This window comes from Brachionichthys hirsutus, chromosome 21 (assembly GCF_040956055.1).
Source record: "Brachionichthys hirsutus isolate HB-005 chromosome 21, CSIRO-AGI_Bhir_v1, whole genome shotgun sequence".
Taxonomy (NCBI): Eukaryota; Metazoa; Chordata; class Actinopteri; order Lophiiformes; family Brachionichthyidae; genus Brachionichthys; species Brachionichthys hirsutus.
The window spans coordinates 2,754,098-2,781,841 of NC_090917.1; the positions used below are offsets into that span (position 1 = coordinate 2,754,098).

Consider the following 27,744-nt stretch of genomic DNA (forward strand, 5'->3'; position numbering starts at 1 on the left):
TGGGTTGCATTTTACAAGTCGAACCGAGTCTGCCCCCTAGCGGTTAAAAACCAAACTACACTACCAAGCAAATTGCCCACAAACCACTTTTGGGTTTCTGTGTCACACTCCAGATATAAACATTTGAAAAGTGTTAAACTGCAACATCTTGAGGCTTTTTAAAAAATGCCCTTCAGAGATTAAGAAACAGACATTCTGTGCGTAATTCAATTAAACCGGTGAATTGACATGTGGTTAAAAATAATTCATTGTAACCAGGCCAGAAACTTGAAATGTATTTTTCCTCCATTTTAAAAATTAATTCAGTCGGTGAAAAATTCTCATCACAATTTAGCAGCGCCCACAGCGACATCTTGAAATGAAACTTTTGTCCAATCGTCAGCCAGAAACCAAAACGTATTTAATTCAAAAAGATGTAAAAAAAAGAAAAGTCGGCTGGTTAATTAGCTGGACTCTGGTTTTCCATTTACTGTTGGTTTACAGTGTACAGCGATTACGTACGATTGCAGCACAGATTTACATGAAAGTATTTACACAAGATTATCTGACTCGGCCCTCTCTGAGGATTATGGCCAGATGTGTCATCGCTGTGGAAGAAAAAAAAAAAAAAAAAACGGTATTGGAGAAACATGCATTAATAATTCAGTATTCATTTTAAGCAGCGCCCATCTAACAGTATTACAGAATCATTTTCTTAAATGGGACAACTGAACGCTGTGATCGTGCTTTTGTTGCACGTATATTTATTCTCACTCGTTTGGACGTTGCGCCGTTCCGATTGCTTTATGTAGTACTTCCTGCAGCCAGCAGATGCCATAAATGGCGGGTCAACGACTAAATATACCTCAATGGCAATCCGGATGAGTACCAGGGGGACTGTTTCTGTGTATTAGGCCACCGTAATGGTCCATAATGCTGATGGTAAGAGAGTGGCTCGGTACCTGTTGGGAGCTCAGAGGATGTAGGCGGGGTGCAAGAAGTCCTTTGGGATAATGCCCACGGTGCCGTTCAGCTCTCCAACCCACCAGCCATAAATGTTGTACTCCTGCAGCCGAAATGAACAAATAAACAAGCATCAAGTGTCTGGCGGGTTCAGAGACAAGTAAACGATGCAGAATTAAGCACCAAACTCCCAAGTTTCGGTTTAGAATGGACTCTCTTTATTCCTCGCATTAACAGCAGAGCTGTATTTACACGTGGCCCTGATTGTATCTGCTATAATAGTTGGGTTAAAAAGTCTCTGCTTCTGTAAAGGAAATGTCGAAGCATCCAGATTCCCACCCGCAAAAGGAGCAACGCGCAATCCTCTAAAAGACAGTGGGCGCATTAGCCTCCAGGGTTTCATTCAGAAATGGAAGAAACCGGTAAACAAGACGATTGAGACGATGAATGCCTAAAATAAAACGGTCTTTTTGTCAGCTGCTCCACAGCTGTAACAACAGCGTGTCGGTGATTAACACATGTGATCAGAGCACGCCATTTATAGGGAAAATATGCTGGTTTTGTGGTAATTCTGGGCTCCAGATGAATTCCACTTAAACTGATTATTTCAAAAAAAATAAACCTCACTATATTGAAATCTCATTGGTTTCTTGAAACCAGAGGTAAAACAGCCCAGGGTGTTTCTATTATTAGAGCCGGTAGAAACAAAATATGTAAATAATTTTGGAACTTTCTAGTCAGTATTTAAGTTCATTTTAATTATGTAGAGTCAATCATTGCAGTTTAAAAATATTATTTTGTATTTGACAGATTCATTTTAAAATTAAAAACATGAAAATCGAGGCAAAATATCTTTCCACCTTTTGTCAGTTTCAGCAGTTTAATAATACAAGAAAAGTCTGAGTTTAGAACGACTGAATTAAAAAATATAAACCCAAGAGCATATTCAAAGTGAAGATGTTGAAAATCGAATTTAAATATACCGAGGCTAGAATAAAAAAAATGTATCCTGAGAAATAAATGTCACTCTTTTAAAACGAGACCTGTTAGAATTGAATTATTTAAGGTGCTTTTTTTTTTTTTGCTTTTTTTTTACAAATTCAATTTGTGTCGAATTTAATCAAAAAGAATCTGCATCAGGTATTTGAACTTCCCTATGAAAAGGGAAAATGTTACGTGATACGCCGTGTCGAATCAATCAAATCCGATATTTGCTCTGCGTTCAACAGGAGTTGAGGCTCTATAACCAGATCTGGAGCGGATCAATATTTGGCCCGAGACCAGAAGGGCTTGTTAAAGCCCAGCAGACAATCATTTCCCTGCACCTGATGGAGCGTTTGGTCTCCTCTGACCCCCGGCAGATCAAAAATAACCGTCTCGTTTTCATCCAGGAACCAAAAACACGCTGATATAACTGACAAGCGCTAAATATCTATATGTGCTGCGTCCGTACGGGTCTGATGCTTCGGGATTACAGTCGGACCTTTATTGCTTTTGCTGGTTCTGGTTATATAAAAGCGCACGCTCTTGACGTGCACGGATGGCGTTTTGTCAGAGGTTCAGCCAATCATCCGGACCCGACGCCTCTCCCGAGCCAGAGGAATTGAGGCCTGCCGCTTAATGAGTTGTGTTCGGACAGCGAGGATGAAAGTATCGCTTGGAAAGTGATAAACGACAAAAACAGGTACACACAATGAGCAAGGCCTCATCGGTTCCTCCGATGAACCCCCCCTGGCAGCTCTGACTGGGACGTTCCAGAATGCCGGGGCTGGAACTCTCTGACTACAGCAACTCTGCGCCGGTTTGGGCTCCGAACGCCAAAATGATCTTTGTTATGCTCCCCGTCAGATCGTATAGAGGGTAAAGCCCGGTCACGGAAAGCTGGCTCTGGGTCCCATTCGTGCGTAACGCGTGAACAGAGGCGGTAGAGAGAGAGAGGGTAGACAGACGGACAGGGGGGGGGGCGCATTGGAGAGAGTGAGCGGAACAGTTTTCCTCTCCCTTGGGGGGGGGGGGGCGTCGCAGCGCTATTCCGCCAACCGTACTTGACAGAGAGTTTTATTTATCTCCGCGGCCCATCTGTGCAGTCGGTCCTCAAATTCTCCCCGAGAAAGGTCTTTTGGATTATCAGCGGCGCCATTTTTAATACGACTGCTACATCACAAAGTGCGGTGCCAATGGCGGTGCGAGTCTGTCAGGCGTGCAGAGTCCATCTTCCTCATGCTTGAAAATGGGTTCATCCAGAGTACACCTGCTGTAATAGGGACATTCCGAGAGGCGTGGGGAGTAAATTATCCAAATGACAAAAGCCACGCCAGCGCCTCAATGTCCTCTTCCTTCTGTTAGTGTTCCTCGTTTTTCTGTTTTGGGTTCATTTGTGTGGTTTTTTTTTCCCTGTGATTTTTGCATCTGAAGCTTCGCTGGGGTAAAAACTGGGGGCACATTTTGGGAATATTGCGTGACCGTAAATGACAGGAGAGAGAAATCCGGATGAGTCTTCTTTTATCTCTTTAACAGGATGTAGCGCTGCACGTGTCGGTGTGAAAGGTGACACACGCACACACACACACACACACACACACACGCACACGCACACACACACACATCAGAGGTTGTGTTTGCTGCACCCTGGATGCTAATCAAATCCACTCCGGGAGGAGGAAAGCAGGAGGGGGGGGGGGGACAGCGCCGTGTCGTGGCGGCTGCGGCGCGTTGACTCATTGACCTCCCGGTGACTCCTCCGCCGTGAAAGCCGGGAACGAGAGGTGGTTGCCATGGCAACACCTGCAGTGTACCGGCGCAATCGTTTATTTACCACTCAGGGGGGCTGGCTAATGGTGGCATTCTGATGGGCCCATCACTCACGATCCCGACCCGGAGGATGGATCGACAGCTACCGGAGCCTGAAGCGGGGAGAAGGTGACTCGAGGCGGGTCGGATACGGTGAACGGCAGGTCAGGTGATGGCGTCACGCCGCCATCGTGGCTATACGATTGCCTTCTTTAAAAAAAGAAGAAGAAAAAAACTCATGTCCTCTCTTTTTTCCGTCCTCACCTTGTTCTTAAACACACACAGATGCTCCCACATGACACACACACACACACACACACTCTCACACAATCCCAAATGCATACAAACTAGGGGGGGGGGCGCTAATAAGCCTGGCACATGAGGCATCTTTCCTCGGCCACCAGCTGACTGAGGCAGGCCTTGGGCGTGATGGAGCGCAGGAAGTCTCTCATTGCCCTGCCGCTGAACCCGCCGCCTGGGTGTTACAGTCCCCCCCCCCCCCCCCTCCAGTCCTCATCCCCATCCCCCTCCCCCTCCCCTCCTATATAGTTGTGTTCCCTTTTCTTTCCACCTCTCCTGAAACAGCCTTTCCACTTGCATCCTCTCTTGTTTCTTTATCCTTCTCCGCCACATGCACTCCACAGACACGCCGAACCTCCAGCAATCAGAAGGCCTCGATCTGAGGCCCGCCATCGGGTCAGCGAGCTCTCCTCGCGACCCAATAACACGCGAAGCCGTGAGCGGAAGTGTTTATTTTGGGGGGAAGCCGTTAGGATTCCGTGCCAAAAGAAATCTCGTCGAAATCCATCCAGAGATACGATCGTTCTGCACAACCAGAGAACGGAATGGCTACTTAAGTGTCCAAGCGGGCTTTTAATTAAATCAGTGAATCGGCTTCAAATTGGAAACATGACAGAGCATGAGAACGTTTGAAAATATCTCAGGGACGATGAGATTTAATAAAAACGAAAACCTACGCGCTCCTTTCTAACGCACGCCTGGGATTACGGATAGCTCCTTAACTTAATAGCGATTTAAAGTGGATCTGTGAATGCCACTGAGTGTCTGTAATGATGGCTGTTTACACCGCCCCTCATTTATAATAATTAAGCAGAATGGATTGGGGGGTGGGCTGCTCGGACGTGGTTCTGGGCTATTGGCTTGGGCTGAATAATGACCTACTGTAGTTGACCGGGGGATGACCGCTGCCTTCTGCATGACCCCGAACCCCAGACTCACCCCCTGCTACTTTTGGGTGGTAAATAGGATGTCTTCCCTGTCTAAAGCGTCTTGGTGTCTATGGCTACAATAGCAGCCAGGGGTCTGTGTGACAGAGAAAAGGAGAAAGGAGGGGGGGGGGGGGGGGGGGGGGTACAGAGTTCACACAAAAGAATAAAGGGATCCACTCCCTTTGTCTCTCTTGCTTGACTTTTCCCCGTCTAATTGTTTGTCCACTTTCCCTTGTCTTCAGCTGCATTGACTCGGTGTGACCCGCGGACAGCGGGCCAAACCAGCCTGTTAAATGCCCCCCCCCCCCCCCGAGGAAAGACGATCACGGTGCAACCGCATAAAATACCTCTCGGAACGCAATTTCTAACACGACGTGCGTTATTCGGAGAAAGACTCAAATCACTGCAAGTAAAAATCAGCTGTTTGTGCGAGGAGTCGTTTTTTAAGAAGCTGCCACAAGATGTCAGTGGTGTCTGCGATGTCATTGTCTCCAACAGGCAGCTGCAGCCCAAGGCTCCAAATGTGATGTGACCCCCCCCCCCCCCACCACCGGATTGGCTGGTCGCTCTCCTTCTCTCTGGTTGGACGGCGGCTGGAGGAGGAGAGGTGAGCGGGGCGGGATGGAGAGAAAGAGGACGAGGTGGCAGCAGCGCTTGCCAGAGTTTTAAGGACCCTGGATGGGGTTTTGTGTCATAAATCTCTTTCCACTCCATCTCGCCGTTCTCCACGAGTGCCTGTGGGAATACAGGAATGTGACAGCTGACCTGTGGAGCCCGTGTCTTTTGATTCTGGATGCATAAATTAGAAGGGAAGAATGCAGTGTGCGAAATCGCTACGCTACAGAAGTTAAACCATTTGCTTTTAGCCGCTGTGATGAATTAATGCGATGCTTTAACAACACATTGTAAATCACATGACAAATATCTCTGGCTGCACGTTTCAGGATATGATGTAGTGGAAAACGAGCGTGGACGATTTCAACGGAGTTAAGAAAAATTATCTTAATAATGCAACAACAACAACAAAAAAGTAGTATTTGTCACCACACAATAAAAGGTGTGTGCGTTTCTTTTTCTTTCATGCACGCTCTCAGAAATGAAATGCCAGAGCAAAAGTCACGAGACAGATTTCACGTCGCGTTCCTGCCTCATGGATCAGCGCCGGCTGCAGATGAATCCTCTAGAACTAATGGGATTCATACGAGTTGTGAGGTTCCTCATTTGTTTGCTTTTTGTCAGTCATACAAAAATATGAGCGCATGCACATCGACACACAAGGGGGGGGGGGGCAGGAATACAGTAAAAATGCCCCCACTTTACAGTAAGCGAGAGATCAATAATGATGGATGAGGGCCTTTTATACAATCGGCATGTTCTCCTCAGTTCACAGCCATATGACACCACGCCTGTGGCCACCCCATTCTGCACTTCAGCAGTCAATCACATCCCAGCTTTAAAAATAACAGTTTGTTAGCGCCATTGATTTAGCACTTAGAGCGTGTCCTTATTACCTTGTAATTATGGTCAGTGTTGACATAACAGCACAGACAACCAGGCCTCCCACCCTCCAAGAGAATTTATGAGTCCTGGTTTTATTACGGCCATTTCGTGCGTCTGGGTCCCCAGTTTAGCGACCGACTTGAGTTCTAGCCAAGGGCCCGTATTTCACTCATCGAGGTCAGGGTTCTCAGGAATCCCCATAAAACCGAGCGCTGATGAGCGCCTGTGTGTATACACAGAAGACACGGGGAAGCCCTCCCCAAGCGCTCATTAAAATAAATAGGCGATTACGGGACATAATCCAAATAACGCTATTCATGAGGGAAATGCGACGCTTTAAGGGCGCAAAACGGGACACGGTTGGAGTCGTGTTGTCACACAAAACATCCAGAAGCCGGTCGCAGATCACCTCTGCATAATTTACAACCAGACCCTGGCACTGAAATCCATCAGAGGATGGTTAGGACGATCTCTCGTGGAACTTCGGCGTACGAGCTTGACGGAACGAGAGCAATCGGTTTCATTAACCTGGATTTTGTTTGTTTGAAGGTCCTCTGTCTCGTAGGAGCCTGATCCGTACGGCAGGCAGGGCTGAGGCGGTTTGAGGTGGCTCTGCAGCACAGAGCTGGGTCCTCATCCACATGTGAAAAATGCTGGTGGCTGTTTTTGACATTTCCCCCCCTATCATCCAGCACACACCGACGGAGAAGGCTGGCATCGCATCAATCTGACACTGCCAGGACAAACTCAATTAAAATCCCCCTTTTTTTTCTGCAAAGGTCATATTTCAACCTGTGTTTTACGGCTCTATTTGGTTTATCCATCGTATCTAAATCTTCCGTGATTTATAATACAGCTGATTGTTGTTTCTGCTCTAAAACCCACCAAAAAATATTGAAATTAATTAAAACTCTGTGGCAAATTGCAGATTAAACATACAAACAATCATCCGGTCGTGTTTCTCAATCTCTGCCGCATAATTGCCAGCAGAAAAAAAAAGACGAATTCGCTGTAATTCCTCCTCCCTCTGCGCTCCGGATAATTTAACGTAACACAGAAAACACGATGATTCAATAGCAACCGTCGAGGAACAAGTCCCTGAACACGGGAGAGTAAAAGTTCCCAGATTACAAGCCATTGATTTCCAGTAGGGCGTCTTTCCACTGGTATACACTCTGCATGTTGGCTGCAAGATGGCCATAAAACACGAGGAAATAGATTGAGAGGAAAGAGCTGAGATGCAGGATGGCCTCTCACCTGCAGTTTATGTCAAACAGACAGGAAGAGCATCGCATGGATGCCTGCTCAATTAACCCCGGCGATAGAGGTTCCATAATGAACAACAGCTCCATTACACAGCACCCTGAATGGTGCTTCACCCCAGCGAACTGGGAGGAACACAATGCCACTGTGGGCGCTTCACTGCCGCATTTAGCCACAAGCGCTTACTAACAGAGGAATTTAGACGTGGGGGATATCAGCATGTTCAGAAAGTAAATTAGGGCTAAGTGATTCCTGAGCTGATGTTGTTTAACCCTTAAATAATTCCTACATTTTATGCGTCTGAGTCCAATTTTACTTCTGTAATTGCTCCGGTAATGTCAAAGAGTCAAGGGGGCAATAAGAAACGGTTCACATTAGAGATGAATGGCAGTCGTTTCCTGTTTTACTCTCACCTGACTGGGAGACGAGGGTCCGGAAGGCACAGGATTCTGAGAAAATGCATGGATCGCATCCGCGGAAGGCGACACTGACCTTACTAATGACGTGGATGAGATCTCCTCTCTGGAAGGCCAGCTCGTCCGGTTCCTCGGCCGGGCAGTGCCATAACCCCTGGTAGTAGTTAGCGTAATCCGATGACCAAGCTGCGAGGAAACAGAGCGCAAATGTAAAACCAAGGAACAATACGATGTCCCTTCCCCACCGTGAACAATTAAGTTGGACATTTGTACTCATTATTGGTGGGAAAGTGTAATGAGGTCCTGACCTGGTTCGCTGTTCCTCTCGCTGCCGTCATCCATCGCGTCTGGTAGAGCCTCTTCTAAACAAACACAACAAAACAAACCCATTTTTATCTGTGACAGAATGGATGTGTTTCTCTGAAACAGAATGTATGAACTAAATAGATGCCTAAAGATCTTAATCTCATTGGTTAACAGAAAAAAAAACAACAAGCAGGTAAAACTTTATTTTTGTCTCACATATTAAAGACAAATTTGAACCAAAACCATAAATAGAAAATAATAATAATAATAATTTGATCATCATCGGTCGATCTCTGATGCAGCTGATCGATCGTTATTTATTTATCCAAACTCCTCAATGAGGACCGAATCGGTCAAATATATCGGGGGACTCGGGCAGGAAAAGTAAAGGAAGTTGTCTTTAAGGCGCGGAGTCGGAGGCGGACGTAGTCATCGACTGCGGGGGCGTGGCACCCGGTGGTCTGAGAGGTGACACAGTGATACGCCTGCCCTCTGCTTCCCACATCCATCCTGAACGGCGGCGGGCTGACAGCAACGCCACAGCCCAGCAACACTATCCACCTTCCAGCACAACCTGCGCCTCTGTTTCCAGGAAGACCATGGGACCGCACACGCACACACATGCACATGCACAAAGTTTGTGTGCTCAAACACTGGCACCGCTACATAACAACATTTTATAAGAGATTATTAGAGATCTATTTAGAGTATGAGTTGTATAGAAAAAAAAAGAAGAAGATTTTGATATTACTCCAAAAAATTATTTGCGCTTTTTGAGTGCTGCAGTCGAGAGGCCACTGCTACGGGCCGACGGTTTCTATATTAAAGTGATTTAATTTTCCAGTCAATAAAATCAGTCATGAGACCCAATACCACCGCCGCTCTGCAATCTGCCTGCAACTGAGTTCTGCCCCGACAAAACTGAAGGAGCTCATCACGGAGAAAATGAGGCTTGACATTTCTCCGCTAGTTTGGCTACTAAACACGAACCTTTGGCAAATTCTTTCCACGTATTCAATGTTAACAATTTTAACAACAAGGAAAAAATTATATCAAGCCTGAGCAGCGAGGTAAGCTATGAAATTTCGCGTGAGTGGCGAATGAGGTTAGGTCAGGAAATTTTTTTTTTTTTGCAAAGATGACTGTCCGCAGATGTGTTTGTTAAGAAAGGAAAGACAGGTCAATGAACAAGATCTTAATCAATGTGTAGAAGCTGTCAGAGAGCGAAGCGAGGAGCGGCGTGATTGATACGTAAAGGAGTGAGAAAGTGAACGAAAGAGCCCGTCATTCGATATGCCATCTGTGGTCAGGGTCTGAACCTCTTCCCAGATGGCTTTGAATGCCGGCATGACAGTCTGAAGACTGATCTCCCTCTCACCAGTGATTTTGGCAAAGGTAATGTACTCACTGAGTGAAACAGAATCTTGATGTTTCTTATTTAATAGAAAGAGTGATGGACAATGACCCTGAGAAGATCGCGTCGCCTCTTTTGTCCTTCTCGGGATCTCGTAACCACGCCGACACACGGGACTGTCTCCTACTCAGTGGGTCTTTCATTTCTATTAAAGATGTGGCATTAAATATTTTAATCCACAAGAGATTCAGTTTTACTTCCTTTCAACTAAATTGCTGTTGCGAGGTGATTTTAGCCCAAACTCTGCTCAGTGGATTGAATTGTAAGCTATTTGTTGCCTGGCAACATTAGCTAATTGGATGTTCATTCAAAGCTCTTGCTGATTTCAACGCCATAACTGTTTCTCAACAGATCGCTCTCGGCGAGAGGAAGTGGATGAGGCGGGTTTTTAGCCGCTGTGTGGAGAATCTCCCATTCCTGCGCTGTGCATCTCTGCAGCAGCCGCCCCGGTCTCGACGTGCTTATTAGTGTAGCTTGATTTAAAATGAGGGATTAGTCTGGACGTCGTGATGATAGGGAAAGGACCTGGCAGCACAAAATTCACAGCCACAGGAGATCATCACAAATATTTCTTGTCAAAAAATAACTCCCTTCGGGCTAGCGCTGCAAAGCAAGTGTGTCTATTTGTCTGAGTGAGTATCATGGGCGTTTGTGTGCAGCCATCCTGTCTATTTATCTTTGTGTGTGCGTGTGTGTGTGTGTGTGTGTGTGTGTGTCTGAGAGGCGAGCCCCTGCCTGCGATGTAACCACATCCTTATACCTGGCATCACTTCATAGATATCCTCGTCCTCCTGGTCGACCACCCCCATTTCCTTCCCCCCTCCCAGCTTGCCGCTCTGACAAGCCGGGGCAGCGCCGGGTCGAGGCGGAAGATGGTCGGTCAACCCCTCAATGTCATCGTAGGGCTCCTCTTCCTCCTCCTCCTCTTCCTCCTCCTCCTCTTCATCAACCGGGATGAGGGTGGAGCTAAGATCTATGAGGAAAGGAGAAACAATGTGATGGGCGTCGTTAGCATCGAGATGGAGCGCAGCGTGGGCACAAAAGACAAGCACACGCATTAAAGGGTAAAGTAAGAGAAACGGTCGGGCAGACCTGACAGCCCAACAGGCGAGAATGTGGTCCTTAGAAAGCGGCGGCGAGCAAAGGCCCGGATTCTCCGAGCAAATAACAATCGTTTCCATCAACTATTAATGTTTTTATAATGTTTAGATTCAGCAATTAAAATGTCCATTACAGTTTGCATGAGCCCAGGGTGATGCCTTCACACTGCTCATTTGTCACAATTGAGAAGTCAGAAGCTGCTTGGTAATTGATTTAAATGATCTCCTAATCTCTTATCAATTGCTGTCTGTGCACTAATAGATTTAATGATACCTCTTTTCAGCATTAGTTTCATATCGTGCCCCTCCAGCCCCTCGCTACGACGTCTTGCTGGTTTTCCTCTAGCTCTGGAATTCGGGTGGGTTGTTTTCCTGCAGCTGGTTTATGAATCCTTCTCTGACCTCGGCTTCAAACACATTTCTACTGTTCTTGAAGAATGAAACTCCAGCGGAGCCCTTCACAACTTTACGCTGCACTCATTTGTTGAAGTCAGAATCAGGACAAAGCTGCTAATTGCTGCAATGTTGGAAATGGATGGAACCAAACTCCTGATTAATTGAATTGCACCACAATCCAGCACTTTAAGATCTCAATTGAAAGAGTTCTTTTTTTTTCTTCTCCTTTGACTGATTGGTTTCTTCATTGTGCGTTTATTTCCTTTGTTGCTTTTTAGGTAACTTAAAACGCATTACTGTACCTTAACTGTCCTTTGGTGCATCATATTTGTATTTTCATTTAATTTTATGCATTATATTTCATTTAATCTCCTTAGAATATATTCTAATTTTATATTAATGATTGATTTTATTCTGTTTTTTTATTGCAAGTTGTTACTGAATGTCCTAATACTTTTCCATGTGTATGTAAATCACTCTGAATTGCCTCTGTTTGAAATGTGCTATGCAAATTAAGTTGTTTGCCTCGTGATTAAGATGCGTTCCATATAATTGTGTCATTTGTTTTGCGTCATACCTTTCGCTCGCTCTCTCTGCTACCCTTTCATTTGTATCTCTACTTCACAATCAAATAAATGCAAAAAAAACAGAAAGAATAGTCAAGAGAAGCTTCTTTCTCAGATAAATTCTGAAGGGTTTAATAACCATTTAGGTGTTTTGGATCAGAATGCTTTCCGTAGAAAAAACGGGGCTGGAAGGAAGTAAGACAAACTGCAGAGTGTCCGTTACTTCCCGCAAATCCGTGGCCCGGCCTGAGCCCATTTTAGAGTAGACCAGGCACGACTGCTGGCTCAGATGGAGGAGTCCTCTCATTGCAGGCGACTGGCCGTTGCAACACAGGGTATCAGATCCTCTGCTGTACACCAGCAGCCAAGCAGAAATCAATGTCACTGGAGGATAACCAGAACATCTACCAATCAATTTCCTGTAAGTTGGAATTTGGTAGGAGGGTTGGGGGGATGGAGGAGAACTATAGAGCTTCTGGGTGACGTGTCGGAGGAGGAGATTCAGGTCGCGTGTTCGTGATGGAGTTTTCAGAGATGATAAAAGAGTCCCTTTCATGTCTGACCTTTTTGCCCCTCAAAAGCAAACTTTGGTTGGAAAAGAAAAAGAAAAAGAAGGTTTGTGCAGCTTTAACAATATTTTCCAATTGACCTAAGTCTAATTTTATTTAACTCAATATTGCTTTTACGATCTCAACATCTGAAATTGTATCTCTTTAAACGCTTGATTCAAATAAGGACACAAGCGCACATAAAAGGGAACAAGAGCGAAGAAACCTGAGAAGCACCGAACACTCTACAAATAAATGGTAACTTACCTCGGAGTACAATCCTGATTTGATCGACCCATTCGATAGCTTCTTGAGGACTGCTGGCAGTGAACTGGTGTAAAAGAATAGCAACAATCCTGCAAGTGTCATCACCTCGAAATGTGCATTTATATTTGAGACATACAAACAATTCTCCATTCATGTGTTTAAGGGGTGGAAAAAGAAACATTTAAAACATCTATATCTAACATCAATAATTGCCTCCATAAGGTCTAATTAAGAAATATAAATTCTGAGACTGGGAAAACTGTGTCAAGGTGCCATTCAGACCTTTGAATAAAAAGTTTCCCAATTAACATTAAGATCCATTGCAAAAACAACATTTTAATAAACAATATTTATCTATTTAATTCTATAATTGAATGAAGAATTAAATCAATTATTCTTTAATCTGGCAATTATTTTCTCAATTGATCAATAAATAATTTGCTGTATACAATGTTCAGTCAAATAATTGTAACCGGATGGGATGTAATTAGGTAGGCAGGTGTGGGAGGGAGCACCTGTGGCCCATTTACCACTGATTGGGGGGGGGGGGCATATATAGGTGCTTCCCCTCCCTCGTCGCAGTTCCTGTCTTTGTGTTTTCCCCGTCGAAGGCAGGTTGGCCGTAGACTGTCACTGCCTTGTCACTCCTTTTCATTTGTTAGTTTTGTTTGTAGAGTGTTTTTAAGGACGTTTTTAGAGTCTTAAATAAATATTTTTGATTATTAACTGCCGTGCTGGTTTTCACTGTGAGCGGACCTGTGGGTGGGAAACCTGCTAAAACGAGCTGGGAACCAAAGGAACACGAAATAGATCTTTAGGTTGAAAGTCCTAAAGTGGCGTTGTTGGCAACATTTCGCTTAGCCCCATATGCCCAATGCCACATAATGATAAAAAAAAAATCTGCCTATATGTACTATCAATCAATCACTTCTGAAATCTAGCAAACGTTTTCAATTTTGCTTGAATAAATTTTGACATTTTACCATCTTTTTATCAAATATTCCCCCCCCCAAAAAAGAATTATTTTAGATCTAATCAGATGCATTTCTTAAAGTGAGCAATTCAATTATCTTTTTACTACTAATAGGTAAATATCAAGGTTGATCAACAATATTTACTAATCTGTGTAGGATTTTGTCGTTAACACAGACCTGGAATGAACGCCGTCCCGGAGCAAAGAATTCAAAACAGCAATTTTTTTTGGAGTCTTTCCGGAGGGTGCTGACCAGCTGGACGCTGTACTCGCTGATATGAAATGAGCCCTTCTGCTGTTTATCTGTGGGGGGGGGGGGGCAGGGAGTAAACATTAAACATTGCATGAAACTTTCTGATTCAGCTTATGATCTCACAATGTTTCTGTTGGTCTGGCATTTTAGACAAACCTTTTTCATTCACAAAGTAGAAGAATATCATATTATTCAGAACGCACCATCTCTTCTGCCACTCTGAGCCAAAGAAGCTATGATCTAGAGAAGGTCAAAAGCAGGGGTCAAATATGTTTTGCGCAAGGTGTTCAAATTATCCAGATGCAGTCAAAACAATCTATTACACATCTGAAACGCATTAAACGCAGAAGTCGGCATTTATGAATGAAGCTACTCGATCCAGGGTTGATATCTAGAAGCTGTTTTACCTTTTCGCTTCTTTTCCAAGTAGCCTTGTTTCAAGACGTTGATGATGTCACGGGCTGCCACAGAGGGGGTGTCACCAAAGTCTGCCGGCGGAAGTTATAAAAAGTCAGGGCACCGTCAAAATTGAGATTGCATTTCATTTTGTTATCAGTCGCTCTCACTTCCTGCGAGAATTGTGAATGGAGGAAACCAGTGAAGCCCCAGTTTCTTCCGCACAGCTAGCCGCCGATAGCGTTAGCATTGAAAAGACACTGACCGTACCTTTCATTTGCAGTAAACATGATGCACAGCCCCAAATAATGATGTCACCCACGAGAGACAGAAGGGCCATGCTCATTTACTGATGTGGCCATGAAGCAAACATTTCGTCATGAAGCTGCTAACCTTTTTGTTTGTGTGTTTATTTTTTGTATATATTGTTATTTAACATACTGTTTGGCAGGGACACACACAAAAATTCAATATAGAAAATAGCTGGATTGTTAAATCCCTTCAATGCACCATTAGAATAATTATAATAATAACATTATTCATTTTCATTCTTTCGTGTTTAAAAAGATTAGTTTTTGAAAAGTAACTACTTCCAAAGTCAAAATGGTGACACCAATCCATCAAAGCCACTGCAATCGATGGCTGGCATCCCGTACCAGTCATATGCTAATCAGCTATAACATCCGAACATCTGGAAGGCTCCTTTAACCATGCTGTCCTTTGTTTAAGTTAAGTTTGACATTTGTAACAGGAAGTCTGTACGTGCGACCAACTTCTTAGTCCTTCCCCATTAGTGGGTAACTTGACCCCCAGCGTCAGCCTCAAGGGTCGTCGCCCGGCCTGTGCTAAAAGAGGAGTACCCGGCTTTACCATGTGTCAAAAACAAAGCGAAGCTTTCTCTGAATTCATTATTCAACAGGCATTAGCCTTACAATGGGGGAAAAAAAGGAATGGGGGTGCAAGAAGCACCTTTTTAGTCTGAAACACAGGAGCAATTTAAAGTCCATCCCTCTTAAACAAAGAGCAACATTAAAGAATACCAAATCGCACCGTGCGATGCTCTATGAAAGTTTTCCTATTCCCGGTGGCGTCTGGCGTCAAAATAAAAGCCGATGTTGGCCTTTCACTTGACGAACATTCCAGATATTTAGTCTGCAACAATCCGGAGCTGCGATCCGATAACCAAGAACCACTTGAGCCAGGGGGGGGGGGCTAACGGATGAGTGGGTCATTCCAGAGCAGAGCACCCCAGACACCTCGCTGCACTAACACGCTCACATATCATCGGCCGGCCTTTGTGGATGGACTGGCCGGTGACACTATGAATACAGAGGTGTTAAGGACTGTTTTGTCAAAGAGAACCTGATTCAGTACATCATAACAAACAGTGGTCATTATGCTCCCCCCCCCCCCCCCACCTCATCTATCCACCGGCCGTCCGTCCATTTTTTTCTCCCGGGCCTCCTTCCCCGTTGCGGCCCACTTCTAATCCCCTCATCCGTCTGCTTCCCTCGCTCTTCATTTATCTCAAAAGGTGGAGCGTGGCTAACGGATGAGGAGGTAGAACATAAACACAGGATCACTCCGGTGCGCTTGAGTCAATAAACATTACACATGCATCTTTAACGCTTTAACGCCACCTGACTTGACCTCACTTGACTGTCCTCCTTTCGCGCGTCAAAGACGGGTACGGCTGACTTTACCGTGCACGTTTCCGTGGAAACGCGCATGCAATAGTTCGGGGGTTCTTCCACAGGGTAGCAGCAGAACCTAAACGCAATGCGCTGGCTGCTTTGTGCCGCTCGATCCCACCCGACACAAAAAAAAAAAAAACAGAATCTGATTGGTCCGGAGCTAACAATGCCGCCTTTAATGAAAATTGCACACTAACACCTCTTTGGGACCCGTGCAATTTAAAGTGGATATTCAGAGGTAATGTTGTTTGAAAATGTGTAATTTAGAGCATTAAAAAAGCCCAACAACCATCATGGTGTTTGAGTTTTGAGCATGACTACAGGCGCAGAGAGACACATTAATGCATCTAATTAAGGCCTCATCAAAATCACAGACAGACGGCACTCTTTCATAAAAATCATAAATTGCGTTATCAATTATTCAGGGCGATGCCGCAGCTTCATTTTCATCCCTTTTGCGTTTTAATTAGCATCATCCACAGCTTTGGTATCGACATTAATTTGATGGCAATTTATTGATATTTCAGCATAGCCTATTTAGCTGAGTGCAATTACCAACAAAGGGAAGCGGACAAATGCGATGTTACAGTCGCATCACGTATTTTTGCAAATCAAGGTGAGGAGTTGCTACAAGCGATGCTAACTGAATCTAATCGCTCTGCTTTGGTCATCAGCAAGAGATATGAGTCACTCCGTTTCCAAATGGAAGGAAATAATCAATAGAAATTGACTGGAGATATGCATTTAAATGTTCCTGACAAAGGCGGATTTCCACAAGGAAGCAGACCTTTGCGCCGATAAGTGCTTTTTTTTTCTGTTACCTCCCTGAACTTCTCTTAAACTCAGAGGGGATGCACAACAATGCATCTGGGCTGCCAGCCGTTTGCCACAGCCACAATCTCTCATCCGGTTATTCACACTCTCTCAGCATGGTGTTATGAGCTCAGCGGTTGATCCCGCAAGAAAAGGCTGATTTATGTTAGCATGACCAGAGGGAGTTAATGTATTCTCTCATTAAAATCCACTTTACTTAGGCTGAAAGTCAATCAAAGGCTGGATAGCGAGTGAATCAAAAATGAAGGGAAATGGGTGGGTGGGAGGACTAATATGTTGCGTTAGATTCTAACGGTGGTCCGTAATGCAACAAAGATGTTATGAAAACACACACACACAAAAAAAATGCACTGAAGATGTTGATGGTTCTGCAGAAGATTGAATGTAAGGCGTCACTTTGGCATCTGTAGTTTGAGAATTTGGGGTTGTAATTCTTTTCTAAATACATGTATACTGCACATGTGTCGTGGAAGATATAGGAAGTACAAGCAGTCTCGTCTACCTCCTCTTTTTCTGTAGTGAGTAGCGAGTGTGTGCTGCGAGTCGTATTTGCTAGGAAGTATGCAGATGTGTAGTTTTTCTTTTTTAGCTACTTCATCTGTAGTCATTTGTAAATGTAACGTCACATCTGTTGTGAATTTATGATGGTCACAAGCATTGTGTACGCATCGGCAGTTGATGGGTTCTTTTCTTTATTTTGCATTTCCGCTGGAAAGAAAACACCCACGACTGCTTCTTGAATCCAGCAACTGTTCAAATTTGATAAGGAAATCTGGATTTTATTTCTTTATGGTGGTCTAATCAATAAATACACAGATTTGTTTTAATTCCTAACATCAAACTGGCCAAAGAACAGGGTCAACAAATAGTGTTTTTGAATGCTTTCATTATTAGGAAAATTATAAAGGTATGCTGACTCGGTATTCTGGTGCTTATAAAAAAAGATTTTTTTTCAGATGCAGGATTAAAGGTGAATGAAAATTAAGAGGGAACACGGTGACAGGCGACCACCGAATGAGGAACAAATCCAATTTGATCTAGTATATTCAGAAGCATCAGAAGAAGGTGACCCCTCACAGCGCAGGAAGGAATCAAACTCAGCAAGCTATCATATGTTCTTAGTCCTTGAGCGTGAGGGCTTTCACAGCGCCCTTCGATATAAAGAGGTATTGCATTGAATGCAGCATCAGGGGGCAGGACCTGACCCCCGCGTGAACTCTGCTGATGAGGTGAAACAGAAGGCAGAGAGAGGCTCCCCCCCCCACCCCCCCACCCCTCAGGGGCCTGCAGGGAAGAATGCTGCTGACTTTACAGGCGAAGCGAGCAAAACCGCAGCCCTCTTCGATACCGTCCTTGATTAGGAAAAAGGGTTCACTCGGTGCACCTTCACCCACCCGGTGCTCAATCTGAACGCAGGAAGCCAAATTGATGCATTTTTCCTCATTATGGCCGAAGGCCTCTGCTGCGCGTCGCTCCGGCGAGGCAGCCGTCAAAGGGGAGGAGAGGCTGAGAGGCGCTGAGGTTAAGGGCAGAATGTCTTCCCTGCCCTCCTCTCCTCCACCTGATTGGATTAAGACTTCAGTCATCGATACATAAACCACGTTTAGAACCTCCTAATGCATGTGTTTGGATCAAAGACAACATGCAGTGCATTATATGAGGGTGCATGATGCCTGCATGGTTGTCTAATAAAGTTTAATGGCACTGAGAATTAATGCAGGAGAGAGTGGAGTTGTTGGTTTATATACAGTATATATATATATAAAGAAATGTATTTATGTAACTTTTGGGGTTTTTTGGTTGTTTTTTTACCTCTTATAGTGCAACACCAACTTCTGACTTGTCTGCCCTTGATGCAATTTACTATTAAAATATCTGTATATATTATAGAAAACAAAATGTCACAACATTCTATGCTTCGTTTTGCTCTATTCCTACATTCGAACATCTCAGACAGACTCGGCCACACTAAAGACACTAAGAGGCTAAATTTACTATGTGACATCGTCTTCCCCCTGGGCAGCCATAAGCAGCGTATACAGCGACCCTGAATTTCCTTTTTCTAGATTTACTACCACTATTCAAATGCTTAACTGCAGATACAATGATCTTCTAATCGCTGGGGATGGTTTCTAGCTGCTTCACTGACACAGACAAAACAAAAGAAAGAAAGAAAAAACCCAGTAGTAAGAATATAAATACCAACAACGGTGACGCCGAGGCCCACAGGAGAGCCTCCATATCTTTGATAAAAAACGGGATATAATGCAGTAAATGGCAGAGCCTGGAGGGAAAAACACTCGGAAAATACAATTCACTTGGCCTCTGAATGTGCAGTTATTGCAACTATAAAAATGTTTCTCTAAGTTCCACTAAAATGCTTTAAATATAATTTTAGCAATTACAGTAGGTAAATACCTTCCTGAGAATGGTTTCATTGTGCTGTGCTTTCTGCGTAATAAATCAAGCCTTTTACCTTCTTTTATGTAATTAACCTTATTTTAGCACCGCTGCTGTTTATGTCTAAAGGAAACATATGACTGACATAAATCACTCGCAGGTCTACAGGCAACAGGTGTATATAAAATATAACATATTTTTGAGTCTTTTTTTCAACTTTTCCACCCTTCAAATAATACTGATTATTCACGAGAATATATTGATTATATTTTAGCATTGTTTTAGCAGTTTTCCATTCAGTCTTTCACAAAGAAAATTTGAGTAATGGCAGGATAATTGTTTGATTTGGCCTTTCAGGAGAACGTTAGAACAGAATGTCGTTCTTTTAAAGTCCGTTGACTTTTTCACTACGGTAAAAATGAATGACTTCAAATTCAACAGTAAATAAATCATGCAAATGCTAATAATCTTAAAATTGAGCATATGTACAAATTAGATTTACAGAATACAAATAATTTTTTTGAATGTTTGCTGTCCCAAATAAATCCCAAAAATTTACATTTGTTAAATCTGATGAAAACAGTAAATCAACGTCTACGACAGTAACTGTGGCAGAAATCGAACTGAGCTCATGACAATAAACAAAAGAGCTTGTAAAAAAAATAATGCAATATAAATAAGGGTTAGGGTTAAATATAATAATAATAATAATAAGTAGATTTTTAAGTTAGCTATTGAAACGTCTTTTTTTATATGACTAATTAGAGTCTTTAGACTGCCAAACATTCCCTTCCAAAAAATTGTTTTCTAAAGTGGATGTTTTCTGATTCCATTTCCTCTCAATAAGCTAACTTGCAGCACGGATGCCAGTAAATCAATGGCGAAATTGTAGATAAGCAATTCTCCAACAGCGTGCAAGCCCTTAGCATCCCTATTCCCATTGGCAGATGCACAGTGCAGTTGTTCCAGTGCAGAGATCCAGGCGTAAAGAGGCATGCAATTTCAACATCCTAAAATAACATGTTAATGAAATTAAAGTGGTGCATTACAGCAACAATTAAACAGAGAGATCCCAGAGGCTTCTGGGAGCCGGCGTGTCACTGTCTGTGTACAGACCAACACATCTTTCTTTCCCATGTTCATTTATTTCCCTAAGAAATCACTGGGGCCACCTGGGCTTGGCATTGAAACTTCATTCATCTCCAGAAATGGATTCCAGTGGAGGGCAAAATCAAATTCTCATTTGCAAGGCAGGGGGAGAAAGAGAGGGAGTGAATGCAGGAGGTACCTGGGAACGCTAACCTCCGGGTGAACCCGCCGCATCTGATAGTTTTGCTATTTGTCTGTGACATTGACAGCTCTGGGGGAGATTAGGAGCCACCCTGCCCCAGGTTCCCACTTTGCATTCTGCCTATGTCCCTCTTTATAGATGGACTAAAACGCATTTCCCTTCGCCTGTTTTCCCTGGGTTTCAACACGCCGCTACACCAGAGGCAACAGAGGGATGTAATTATATGCCATGCAACAATAAAACAAAGCAAATGAGGGGAGAGCTGCATCTGAGGGCTTACAAAGTGGAAGGATGCAAAAACTGCACGGTGCGGCTTTCGGTGGGGGGTGAAGCCAGAGACGAGAGTGATGGATGCCCTTCTGTTAAATACGTCCAAATCCCCCCTTCAAGCCGCTCTCTTCTTGCCAGGCAGCGTGAGTGAGTTTGTGAGGGAGAATGCACAAGATTAATAGTGTAAACAGCGAGGGAGAGGGGGAGAGAAAGGCAGCTGGAGGAGGGAGAGGGAGAGAGAGAGAGAGAGAGAGGAGACTATCAGCATCTGCAGCAGCACAGTAGCCCTGGGGGGAATAGTGTGAACTTTTGAACCCTGGTGGCAAGCAGTCGCAGAAATGCACAGAGCCTGCGCCTGCCTCGTAATGTGTGTGTGTGTGTGTGTGTGTGCGTGCGTGTGTCTTTCTAGACAAGCACACATGCTGTAACAGCGAGGAAAGGAAAGGAGAGTGAAGGAGAATGGGGAAGTGTGGAGGTCATTAGCATATTGCTCGCTTTTTAAATGTCACCAAATCCATACACCGATAAACGCCGTGAAAAATGTATCTCCAGGCGGGGCGCTCTGATGGAGAGATACAGTAGATGGTTATCAAAGAGTCCGAAGAACCTTCATGACCGGTGGGTGTCGTGTGACGTGAAGTGCAATCATTCACACAACTCTGGACGCACGGCAGACAGGCCGCAGGTTGGCCAAGCAAGAGGTCAGAGGTCAGAGGTTCAGGACGTGGGCAGACAGCATGGCCGCAGGCCAGTAAACCTGCGAAGAGGTCATCTACGCCGGCCCAAAATAACTGTCCAGGCCGTGCAATGTAAGATAGATGAATTGGGTTTAATGCTACGAAGCAATCGGGTTTGCATCTCTCGTTTTGTTTTACGCACCCGGAAACTCTGCTGATTAACTCCATACCGGAGTATCAACCCATCAGCCGCTATTGTCTAGTTCACCCCCCCCCCTAACAATCCTGGAAATGCACCTTGAAAAGCCCTTCACTTCATACAGCTTTATCAAGCTCAGCCAATGACAGCCTTTAGATTTAATATTCTATTTACCGGCAGCATGTAATAATGTTGTTACTGTTCACCGGCTCCTCGCATTCAAATTAGAAATAAGCGGCAGCAAGACCCAACTTCAAATTGGCTGCATTCTAGTGCAAGTAATTGGTTTAGGAAATTGCAACGGCACCGTAATTACCGACAGGAGTGACATCCCTGCGTTGCTTAAAGAGGACACACCTGCTAAAACTAATAATTGATTAAATCTATGAGACATTATTCATGCCGCGCTTCCGGCCTCTGTGTCATGAAGACATGCAGCTTATTCTACTGGGGTGAAAATTAAAAATTGTGAATTGAAATTATTCATATGAAAGCAGCAATTAAAAAAAAAAAAATACTTAGGAATATTGTGAAATGTTATAAAATATGTAATTCAATAAATGATTAGCAGAATAACCGAAAATGTAGTTTGTTGTATCCCTACCAGACTCAGGTCAAATGAAATAATATCTAAGGCATTTCATGTGAATCTAAATGACTAGATACATTTATGTACTACAAATTATCACATGGGTAGGATTAAATCTGTCAGATGTTTCGATTAACACCGATCCGGAACGGAAAATGTCTTGATATAAGAACGGCAGACGACACTCGGAGCGTAAGCACGGGGAGGAAATCCGTTCGAGCCACTGTCCACACCTGCTCGATTATGTGGTACATCATTAAAGACTCATTACACTCGCAAAAAAGAAAAAGGGAGATGTATAAAAAAAAAAGCGGTGTCTTTTCGCGCCACCACCTGGGTGGACACTCTTCGTGCGGCGCTCCATCATCTCTGCAGATTCCCAGCAAATATCCCAGAGCGCCCAGCGGTGCTCCCCCAAAGAAAAACAAACAGGCCATGCCAACTTTGTAAACTTGACCTGCAAACAGCATGATTGGGCTAAAAGCCCCAAATCTCCAACTGTCTCCTGGGGTCTTTGTGTGTGTGTGCGTGTGTGTGTGTGTGTGTGTGTAAAAGGATATTCTACGTGCCGTAGGGAGAAACTCTGCACATATATCTGCTTGTGTGTGTAAAATGCATTGGAATGGCAGCGATGGTGAGATGGAAGGCGTGAAATAAATATCCTGTGAATGAGTGTGAGCCCCGGACAGAACAGAAAGAAAAAAGAATGGGGTTCGTTTAAAAGGTGCTAAAGGGGGGGGGGAGAAGAGGCTAGGGCGCGGCTACAGGCGCGGTCAGGTCATCGGCGCGGTCGGCGGGTGAAACTCAGTTCACATTACCATGCAGACACCCGGGCTAACAATGGAGGCTCCATCTGTTCCTGTCAGCCATTACAAATCTAGTGTCACCCAGTGCACCGAAGACAACGGACCCCAGCCTCTAATAAAATGGCACAGGGCTCCCCTCCGTGTGTAAAAACAGCCATCGACTTCACACTCGCTCGCTCTCTGGTTAGGGAACGGCGAGCGGCGAAGGCGGCCGGTCGATTGCCACGGACAACGCATCCTCAAAGTCACAGAGTCTCCATTGTGTACAGTAGGCTCGAATAAAATGATGCCGATGAACTCAACATCCTACGCCCTGTGTACGAGCCGGGTGTGATTTTTCAAAATCACGTCGTAATATATTTTTTGCAAGGGAGGTTAAGTAAAAAAGAAAATGCGAATAAACCCAAAGCATCAACGCGGATGATCGTTCCTCCAAAACTGTCGCTGATTTCATTACGGAGTCGTGCGATTATTTGTTCTTCCATTGAAGCTACGAGAAAAGTGTGCGACGTTTCCTTCCACAGGGAGTGAACAGAGAGTGAACTCTGAACTCCACATGCCCTTTCGCTGAGGACACAGGCCATTCACTGCGCTAACACGATTCCAGTCTCTCGGCAATAAAAGCGCGCAGATTTCCCTCACAGAATCAAAATGTTTCCATAATTGATCAGACGATAAAATGTGTGCGTGTTTATTCAAAACAAAAAAATGCAAATGAAAGGAAAATGAAGATTCTGGTCGTGCTGCATAATTGGTTATTCCTCACATTTAACACCAACAATGGCGTGACACAACGTTCCAGCTTCAACAACTATTGCATCCAGAGCAACAGACGGTGTAATTTGTCGATGGGCGTGTAACCATTATAGCCATAAGGGAAATTTTAAGCATTTTATAGTTTGGTTTTGTTTGTTCCCTGAAAGAAATTTAGCCTTGTTTATTCTAAAATGAACAATTCCAAAAAATTAATTATAATTGTCTCGTGGTCAATCTTGCCACCATCTGTCGTGATTTGTTTACTATAGTGTTTTTCCATCGTTGTAGAAAGAGACGGCAGTTATTCTTCTGTGGGCAGAGGACGGGAGAATTCATTAAGCCCCTTTTTCCAAATAAAGAGATTGTTTCTGACTACATCCAGCTGGCATTAAAACGGTGACAGCGTTTTCTTCTTTCGCATTAGGAGATTTCCCACATGATGCCACATTTGCCAGGCGCATGGGGCCAGGAGACGAGCACCTGCAGGCGGTGGAGACAATAATGCCCACCTGCAGCATGTCACGTCAAAGGGCTGTTAGCTGGCACACAGAGTCACAACCACAAAAAAACAAAAGTCTGACTGGGCGGGAGGGCAAGTGCAAGAAAGGAAGATAGTGAGAAAGACTGATAAAGGGAGAGAGGGATGGAGCGCACACAGGCCCCTCAGGTACAGTGTTGTATTTCAAACCCGGTTGTGAAAGGATAGAGGGGCTCGGAGTCAATCAATCACAGCGTTAGCCTGCAGCTACAAAGCCTCCTCTCTGTGCGGGGGCCACCTTCAGTCCACCCTCAGTCCACTCGTAAAGCTAAAAGGGACACATCAGGATAGGGATACGAGGATCGGCCACTGGAGGGAGCTCTGGCTCCCCAATCGGGCCTTTGTTAACTTCCACCTCCCTTTTCTCTGGCATCAGGACAACGTACCTGCACACTGGCAGGAGGAGGAGGAGGAGGAGGAGGAGGAAGAGGAGGAGTCACTGATGTCACTGGAGCCAGGCAGAGAGGTAGGAGGCCGGTGAAGGCAGTAATTTCACACTTGTGGTCTGTCTTTTTCAAATTTAGAGGGCGAGCAATGTACAGAAAAGGTATCCGACTGTGCTTCCTGCTGGAAGGTGTAGATGTGCCGATGAGGGCGATGGGGGGGGGAGGGGGGGGCGCGTGACGAAGCCACATCTTTAGTTTTAGTTCTCTCAGAGAAATACCGCATTGTCTCGTGAAACACTGACTTCTCTTTTTTACATTTTCAGTGCAGAATTCCCCGCGTGCTGGGCCTACACGTACAATACCGACGTGTGTATTTCATTACTCAGGCAAACATTTCACTCCTTTGTTCTTAAACGAGACAGTAGGAGCTCTGGGAGAGTTGCCACTACTTTAATTCATTTTCCTTCATGTAAAGTGATCCTGGGAGGACATTTATAAACTGATCAGACAGAACAAATAAACCACAGACACACACAGGGAGTCGCAATGAGGGCTGATGCTAACTTACACTCTGGCGCTCCATCATCCTGGTTGTCAGAGGCTAATGAAGCGTCGTCTGATTGGGCAGAACGACCCAGACTGGAACTACGGTTGTCATCAGAGCCTTCTCCTTCTGGAACGTCCGCTGAGGGTGATTTGTGGGAAATGCGTGCACGTGTGATACAAACAGAAAACCTCAAATGCTAAGGGGCGAGTCAATAATTAAAGACTAGAAGGACACACAGGAAACAACTGGGGCTCTTTAACTTACCGGTACATGAAAAAGGGAATTCTTGAGGGTTTCTGCAAAAATCAAAATAAGCAAACGTCAAATTCAATTTGGAATCAAAACGTTTTCTCCGCTTTAAAAGCCCAGACCTCTCCGGCTCATTACTACTTTGTGTATTCTGTAATCGTTTCCTGAATGTAAGACCACAAGACCACAACGTTTCTGCACTAGAGCGTGCACCTCTTAACGCGCAGGGCAGCCGACCCCCGGCGGAGTTGCTTCCACAGTTAACAACTTTCGAGTTTGTATTTGTTGGGTTCACGGGCTTGTTAATCATATTTGGAAATGAAATCCCATTAAGAGTAAATTATCCAGATGAAAACAACAGATTCTATAGGATCTCTACAAACTTTTAATAACAATACATAAGAGCAAGAATGAGGCCTTGAAGGTGACACCATTAGACTAAATGAGCTCCTTCTAATGTCATTTTGCAAACTGTGTTTAAAGCAATTACAGCAACAATTAAGGGTCTTCTGTGGTATTAACAGCAAATGTCAGATAATGGTGTCATGAAATTACACTGTGCCACTTGGCTAGTAAAGCAGCTTTTTTTGTCTTACCTTACGTGAACAACTCTGAAGTTATTAAGTAAGACGTTGCGTGTCTCTTGGGCGTTTTCGCTGAGCTCTTCATCTTGGAGAATTTCTGATACGAACAGCTCGCAGTCTGAAGAGAACAGGAAATATTGTAAACAATGCAATAATATCGCTTATAAGATCCCACAGTATGATGATATCATATACTATGTACACACAGAACATCTAAGCCTGCTTCTGTGTGCACATATTTGATAATTACATCCTAATCTGATCCTTGGTTTCTGAGTCAGTAAAGTAAAGCTTTATGCCTGTGTTAAAATAAAGTCTTTAAAACATTCCATTGTCTTAACAGTGAGGACAGGAGACCAGAACGTTTAAGATGCTTATACTATTAGCGGTAAAAAAAAAATTATACGGGGCCTAAAAACATACAATTATTCTTTGTGTGACTTGACCTGTGAAAATGACAGACATAAAGGTGAGACATTAAATTTTAAAATGTCTGTAAGAAGGAGGTTGTTATGATTAATAGTTTCTTCCACCGTGTTATTGGATATTGCCCTATAAAGCTGGAGCGATGCTCGTGAAACAGGTTGGCTCACATCACTTATCTGATCCAATTTCTTTATGTCCTCTCTCCCAGATACGCAAGCAGACCGAAATATGCAAATGTTACTCTGAAGGCGCCGTCGGATGGCACGGCGCTGCCATGTTGAGACAGTCTTTTATATAGAAAGGAATTTATTTTTATGTTGATGTTTACTGTTGTTCCTACGACGAGAATACAGCAGTTGGGAGCTCATTCTGTCTCGATGGGTGGGTCCTCACTCAAATAGAAATTGTGCAGATCCTAATTTTTATATATAAAGATCTTCATCTAGTGGAATATATTCTCATTTTGTAATAAATTCTCCTGCTTTTTGATTACAAAAACTTGTTTTAATGATAAAAATCCTACCCTTTTAAACAGGTATTATTAACAGTGGAAAATAAAATACGTTACCATCCAAAAGCCTCCTAATGTCGTTAGGGATTGTCCCCATCCCTGAATGCCTGTCACCTGATTTTTCAGACCTTCACTCTTGAGTTTTTAACTCCACGATGCAGTTTGTTCACACCAAGCCTCCGACAACTCAACGACATGAACATGAACAAGGAACATGCAGACGAACTCTCTCTCACACACACACTAAGAGTCCACCTGACACGTTGCCTAACCACTTGCCTCGTTTGATTCTGAAACCTAACTTCCGTGCATGCAGCTAGATTTGCACAAAATGGGGTGGAGCAGGTGCGCGGATGACAACTTCCTCCGCACCACAGTTGCGACTGAGACTATTGCAGGCTAGGCGCCCTGCTTAGCCTGCAATAACACGATCACAGCGCAAGCCTGAGTAGATGCTATGACTCCACACATAGTGAGAAAGAGGTGAACAAAGAAGCATTTTTGATGTGGCTGCAGATGTTAAAGAAAGGATGGCACATTTTCTCAACGTTGCCTATGGAACTAAAGATAAACTTGAGTTTCTCCGCATGAAAGTGCTTGTTAAACCATCCCATAATCAAATGGATAT

General features: G+C 44.1%; 1 protein-coding gene across 1 annotated transcript; it reads right to left on the minus strand.

Moving 5' to 3' along the window:
* Window positions 1-471: 471 nt before the first annotated feature.
* On the minus strand, window positions 472-27,213 carry skap1 (src kinase associated phosphoprotein 1). Its single transcript, XM_068754642.1, has 13 exons — window positions 27,174-27,213; window positions 26,192-26,297; window positions 25,617-25,642; window positions 25,368-25,484; window positions 14,371-14,451; window positions 14,120-14,203; window positions 13,889-14,013; window positions 12,738-12,801; window positions 10,621-10,833; window positions 8,449-8,502; window positions 8,217-8,326; window positions 942-1,045; window positions 472-587 (listed from the first exon to the last, which is right to left on the minus strand). Exons 1-12 carry the CDS (start codon window positions 27,211-27,213, stop codon window positions 953-955), a joined length of 1,113 nt encoding a protein of 370 aa, XP_068610743.1. The 3' UTR covers window positions 472-587; window positions 942-952.
* Window positions 27,214-27,744: the final 531 nt, after the last annotated feature.